The sequence below is a fragment of the Sinocyclocheilus rhinocerous genome, unplaced genomic scaffold, assembly GCF_001515625.1.
Source record: "Sinocyclocheilus rhinocerous isolate Xijiao unplaced genomic scaffold, SAMN03320098_v1.1 scaffold1201, whole genome shotgun sequence".
Lineage (NCBI taxonomy): Eukaryota > Metazoa > Chordata > Actinopteri > Cypriniformes > Cyprinidae > Sinocyclocheilus > Sinocyclocheilus rhinocerous.
Genome location: NW_015654059.1, coordinates 333,580 through 340,446, shown reverse-complemented (window position 1 = coordinate 340,446; position 6,867 = coordinate 333,580). Strand labels below are relative to the sequence as shown.

The following is a 6,867-nucleotide window of genomic DNA, read 5'->3' as shown; positions in this document are numbered from 1 at the left end:
AAGGAGGGGGCTTTGTAGAAAACGAAGCGTTTGAGAGAGGGCCTACAATAATGTACAGTATTTGAAAAATAATGTGTTTTTGAACATTAAAGCATGTCAACATATTCTGTTACACCAAATACACAAAATAATGATCTTTAAAAAAGCATCATATGACCCCTTTAATGAGATGGATGTTAAAGAATTAAAATGATGAATGGGGCAGACGATGCATTAACCCAATATCAAGACCACGCACAAATCCAAAATGTCTTCTTACCACAGTCAATAGGGGACTCACAGCCAATGGACCTGCAGCTGTCTAGTTAACAATTCAAGGTAAAAGAACATCACATTAACTAGCATTGCAAGATGCTGCTGATGCTGATGCTAAGATGCTACGATGAGAGAAAATGGTTTGGTCTTTGTAAGACTGTGAACTCTGACATTTAATGAGTTACACTTAATTAGGTGCAATGTGCAAATATGGACTTGAATTTGAGGTCCAGGGGGAAGTGATGGAACTACACAGGTGTAGCAAAATAAATTATTATTTATTATTATTCAACTGGACGCTATGTAAAACTGGCCCCGGAATTAATAAAGAACTCTCAGATTCTATATTATTTGCCCAATAATAAAACATACAGGAGCCCCAAAAAGTACATAGACACTTAAGCCACATTTAAAAATGTCTGAATGTCATTGCATTAGATACAATATATCAAACCAAGCAGCTTTCTTACTGTTAAGCGTGACTTCATTTTCAAAATACTTTTTAGGGCCACTGTATTTTTATCCAGTTTATTAGGCCAGCTTTCTGACTGGTGCATATGTAGAGTTATACCTTGTCCTCCAGGGTACATGCAACGAAAGGCTCGTCCAAGCTCCTCAGCCTGAACTCTACCCGCTGGCGTCAGCTCACCACCCCACTTCAGCACCAGCAGTAGAGATGGACCCTCCTTCAGAACGTCTGCCATAGACACAGAGAGGTCAAAAGTGACACAACAGCAACAGCTCATTTGAGTCAACATACATACTGTACCACATACCTTCCTCCTCACTGGATGCTTTGGGCTGCCCATTTGGCAGGTAGGTCAGCTGCACCTTCCTGTTGATCATTATTAAAATAAATTATTATTTATTATTATTCAACTGGACGCTATGTAAAACTGGCCCCGGAATTAATAAAGAACTCTCAGATTCTATATTATTTGCCCAATAATAAAACATACAGGAGCCCCAAAAAGTACATAGACACTTAAGCCACATTTAAAAATGTCTGAATGTCATTGCATTAGATACAATATATCAAACCAAGCAGCTTTCTTACTGTTAAGCGTGACTTCATTTTCAAAATACTTTTTAGGGCCACTGTATTTTTATCCAGTTTATTAGGCCAGCTTTCTGACTGGTGCATATGTAGAGTTATACCTTGTCCTCCAGGGTACATGCAACGAAAGGCTCGTCCAAGCTCCTCAGCCTGAACTCTACCCGCTGGCGTCAGCTCACCACCCCACTTCAGCACCAGCAGTAGAGATGGACCCTCCTTCAGAACGTCTGCCATAGACACAGAGAGGTCAAAAGTGACACAACAGCAACAGCTCATTTGAGTCAACATACATACTGTACCACATACCTTCCTCCTCACTGGATGCTTTGGGCTGCCCATTTGGCAGGTAGGTCAGCTGCACCTTCCTGTTGATCCCTGAGAAATGGCCATGCCTGAAAGAAAATACACGGGGCGGGGGACATAAACATACCATCCCTTCTTAATGAGCATTCTCCCATTGAACAACACAGACAGCACACATCAGACATAGCACTGGGCTCAAACCACTAGCAGGTGCTCTGTTGTCTCCATGTTTCTGGAAACATGTATCCGAGTGACCTTCCCAAGTTGGCAGGGGTTAATCTGTGCCATACCAGGACAGTCTCTACAGGAATGACACGCTTTGGGAGGAATAAAACGTGGCATCTGCAACAGTGTCACGTTTTTAGGTTACACAACACAGCAGAGAGTGGGTCATTCTGGATGGTTGGATACTATAATTTAATGAAAAATGTTTTAAATTATCTTTAATATAAAGCATTAATATGTTCAAAAGTCTGGGGCCGGTAAGACCTTTTTTTTTAAAGAAATTAATACTTTTATTTAGAAAGGATGCCTTAAATTGTGATTTAAGTGACAGTAAAGATGTCTGAGACCCAAGAATAAATTGGGTTTTAAAATATATTTAAATAGAACAGCTATTTTAAATTGTAACAATTTCTCACAATATTACTGTTTTTACTTTATTTTTGATCAAATATATTCAACCTTGGTAAGCATAAGAGACTTCTTTCCAAAAAATTTAATAATCTGACCAACCCCAAACTTTCGAACGATACTGTAAATATTTTAGGGAGCAATAAATAACAAGAAATTGAAGCAAAAAAATTATTTTGACATGATTTCTTTTCAGTCCAACCTTGAGGTTCTCAGGTTTAGACAAAGCATGCACAATATATCAGTACTAGGGATGTAACGATTCACTCAACCCACGATTCGATTTACGATTTTGATTTCACGATTCGATTCACGGTTTTTTTTTTTTAACAAAATGAGATTTAAGACTAATTATAAATTAAATGTGTAATTTTAATATTGCTTGGACAAAATACTGTACGTTTCTTTGTGAAATTGAAATATAACACTATAATAATATACTAATATAGCACTTTAAATTATTACTCTTTTGTTGGTTTTGATTGCTTCTATTGTCCTCATTTGTTAGTCGCTTTGGATAAAAGCGTCTGCTAAATTACTAAATTTAAATATAATGTAAATGTAAATGACAAAATTAAGTTGAAATGTTAAAACAAGCCCTAAATCAAATAAATAAGTGACACAAAAGAAATCTCTTCATATAAACAAACTAAGGCTTTGTCTGTGCTATTTCCATTTAAAATTAGAGGCAACCACTGCGTTTTAATCATGATCCAAACAAAGATGCTGCATACATGCAACATGAGCAGTTTTTAATCTAAATTAGATTGTATAATTTCGAAATTTGAAGCAAAAACAGAATGGTTTGACTTCAGTTTTGTGAAACTATACATAAAAAATATCTGTATGAAACAGAAACAGCAGAGCTGAATGAGGCGCAGATTCCCTCTCTGCCAGCAGGTGGTGCTTAAAGCGTTTCCTTGGTTTCCGCTGTAAACAAAGCAGCGCTGCACTTATGAACTTTAATATGCATTACACAGAGGCAAGATGAAAAGAAAAAATACCATCGAAAGACAGTAAGTTCCCCTCAGACATACATTCATATAAACTCCTACCCCTAACTGAATCGCGATTTGTTTAGCATCTCAACCGATTTGAAACGTCACATATTTAAATCGATTTTCAACCGGCTCGCGGTTAATCGTTACATCCCTAATCAGTACCATATCGGTTGTCAGCCAATATTAGAGAATTTATTGGTATATGTTAAGATTATTAATATGATTTTTATTTTATATTATTGTTATTTAAACAATGTTAAATAATAGTAATATTTATTTATAACTAATAATTCTAATTATTTAGAAATAATTTATAAAAATTTTTTTTTACAAAATAGAATTTTAATATTGGCCAATTATCAGTTATCACCCATAATATCTAAATAATTTTCAGCTCATTAATATCGGCCAGAATTGTAATATCAGTGTATCTGTAGTTTAGAATATTTCTAATTTGATACAACTTTGACTAAACCCGGTCTAAAGGTGGTTCTTCATCTCACTGGCCAGAAACTGACTCTGGAGTGAACTTGCTCTGCTGCATTATGTTTAATCATCCCAAAGTAAAGCACTTCCCCAGGCATCTGTTTCCTAGTAAATCTATGACCCCGAACAACCGATAATGTGTTGATTAGGTGCCTCATTTGAGGCACCTAATCAACTCGGTGAGAGGGGTCTGGAGAAAGTGAGGGAACGTGAGAGATTAGAAACACTATCAGAATGGCATGCAGATGCCACACAGAATTGCAAAAGGGTTTCATCTCCAAGGTACGGTCAATTTTGGAGCCCTCATTAAAGTGTCAGTAATTTGGACAAGATCTCAGGTTAATGAGGGTTATGATCCACTTTGCCTGTTTTCTAAAGAGACAGGGGATAAGAGGGTGCTGCGCACTGATTATCATTCAGGCTGGATTCCCTTTGGAGAGAACGGCCAGGACACAAAGAGGGACACAAAAAGAGGAGAAGAAAGAGAAAAGGAATGAAGTTAAGAAACTCATCCATATGAGGACATCTAAGAAAGCAAACGAGTCAAGGTCACACTTCATACATTCAGCTGTTCATGAAATATCAGGTTTCTTCTGAAATAAGTATTCATAATGTTTAAGACTAGAAAATATGATAGCAATGTAAGTTTTGGCTATGTGTGTGTCATCAAGTCTGATTGTGCTGATTCCGCAAACTTTACAAATTGACTTTCCTTTGTGATTTTGCCTTCTAAAGACACTAAATCTCTCATCTAAATTTCACTGGTACAACTATAGAGACAACATATCGGTACCATATCTTTAACCAGCCAATATTAGAGATTTTTTTTTATTTATCGGTAGTGGTCAATATTGGATATTTAATTTTACATTTAATTGTACATGCTCATTTCCACTATTTTTACATTTTGACCTTTGGGCAAATAAAGTTAATCTATAAAAAAATCTAATAATAAAAAAAAAACACTGTTAAATGTAAACCTCAGCAAATCTCAAAATGCATATCATGTTGTACATTATAATGTGGTGATACCTTCTATTTTTAATCTAATTACATTTCAAAACAGTACAGAATTTTAATATTCGCCATTTTTCGGTATTGACTGTAACATGAACAATTAATTATCTGCTTCTCTGCATTGAGCAAAATTGAAATATTGATGCATATCTAGTTATAATTAAATGTACTGAGGTTAGCTTATTTAGTAACCATTAACAGTGATGTTACATTTGAGAATAAAACAAAATATATTTTTCCATGTACATCAAACTCGTTACTTGTAACTTTTTAAATATTTGATTTCAAATATTTATTTCAAATTATTTTATAATATTATTATTTTTAATTATTTTTATTTTACATTTTAATTTTAAAAGTAACCGATAATTATTTTCATTCCAGTTATTCCATTTTGGCTAAACTGATAAAATGTGTAGAAAATATGCAAGCATTTGTGCACATTCCGTGAGGGCCTACTAGTGAAGCTAATCAAAAATACAATATATATCTGGAAAATATTATACTTTCAGCAAGACCTTGTGCCCGAGGATGTGAAAAGAGAAGTGAGGCATAAACAATAGACAGAAGGAATCCAACATGTTTTAGAAATGATTGAGATGAGATGATGGTGTGTGTACAGTAGCTTTCCAAAAACTCACAGGGTTGGAAACAGAGGGTTTGGTTTCACAGCTATCGAACTTTTGAACAGTTTACTTACATCTCCAGAACCGTCTTCAGTTGTTCTAGTTTGGATTTCTTCTCCTCAATCTCACAATCATTATGTAGCACCAGCTCTGCCAACAGCTGACGAGCAATATCCAGCACTTCCTGTAAAACATCAAATAAAGTGTTCAGGTTTTCATAATGATGTACAAATCACAACTGCACATTGTCACAGATAAAATCAAATGGGCCAAAGCCTAAATCAACTGTCCACACGGTTCATTTTCACACAAAACCCAACAGATGCACATGTGCATGACACGCTGATGGGTCTCATGGCTGCAGCATTCCAGACATAACACTACATCTGTCTTAAAAAAAGACAGCTCAATCCTGTTTGACCTTTGACCCTGTGGTTCAAATTCCTGGCCTTATACAAAGTAAATCATTAGGATGGAGGCAAACCTGTTATGAAACTGAAATATTACGTTGGTTCTTGCATCTACAGAACAAGCAGCACTTGTCATAAAAATAAATTAACCACATAGATCACTTGTACTTCAAAATAGACCCACCTGGAGCTGTTTTGGTTTCTTCAGCTTGAGTTTTCCGGTCTTATAGCCACCATATTTCTCAAACAAATCAAAAAACCTGAGAGAAATGGAAATAACCAGAAGATAAAATACTTCAATCATATAAACAACTTTGACCCAGGCACCATGTGACAACCAATTTAAATGCAGAAGTGAATCCTATAAATTGTCATTCAGTTCAATTCTGTTTTAGGGATGTTCATTTTGGTTATTTTTCCTTACCGACAACCGACGCTCGTTAACCGATTGTTAACCGTTAACCGACAAGATTATTTTTAATTAGAATTGAATTAAATTAGAAAGGATAAGTGTCTGTGGTTAAAAAATAAATAATAATTTTAAATTAGAATTGAATTAAATTAGAAAGGATAAGTGTCTGTGACCTGTTAAAAAATAATAATTTTACATGCGCAAAAAGCAGCAAACAACAGAACATGAGGATTCACATGGTCATCATATCACATCACGCACCTGCAGCGCTTCTGCGAGTGCGAGTGGAGAAAAACATAAAGCTAGGCTATATATAGGCTAGGTCACATATATACTGTGTACGACATCTTACATTTCATACAGTTGACTGTTGACAAATATGATGCAGAGCAACAACTCCATAAATGAAGTTATGCTCTAAAATTCAAGATATTGGGGCAAAAAATACCCCTGTATGAGTTTTTGGCTCATATTTATCTCATATGATCACACGAGCAGCGAGAGCAGTAGGCTATCACAAGAGTGCTGATTTTGTCCCGAATATCACAAGATTAAATGTGATTTTATACAACAGTTCAGTAAATAAGTTAATATTAAAATTTTATTTTAAATTAATATTGTTATATTTTAAATACAATATTGTGTGTTTTTGTTCAATTTTGCCAAC

General features: G+C 35.2%; 1 protein-coding gene across 1 annotated transcript in view; it reads right to left on the bottom strand.

Annotated features, from left to right (window-relative positions):
* ppip5k1b (diphosphoinositol pentakisphosphate kinase 1b) overlaps positions 1–6,867 on the bottom strand; it is a 41,183-nt gene that overhangs the window by 18,769 nt on the left and 15,547 nt on the right. The window contains exons 9-12 of the mRNA XM_016523116.1: positions 5,973–6,048; positions 5,453–5,562; positions 1,619–1,704; positions 1,414–1,539 (exon numbers count right to left, since the gene is read on the bottom strand). Coding sequence (XP_016378602.1) covers positions 1,414–1,539; positions 1,619–1,704; positions 5,453–5,562; positions 5,973–6,048 — 398 coding nt within the window. The remainder of the gene's footprint in view (positions 1–1,413; positions 1,540–1,618; positions 1,705–5,452; positions 5,563–5,972; positions 6,049–6,867) is intronic.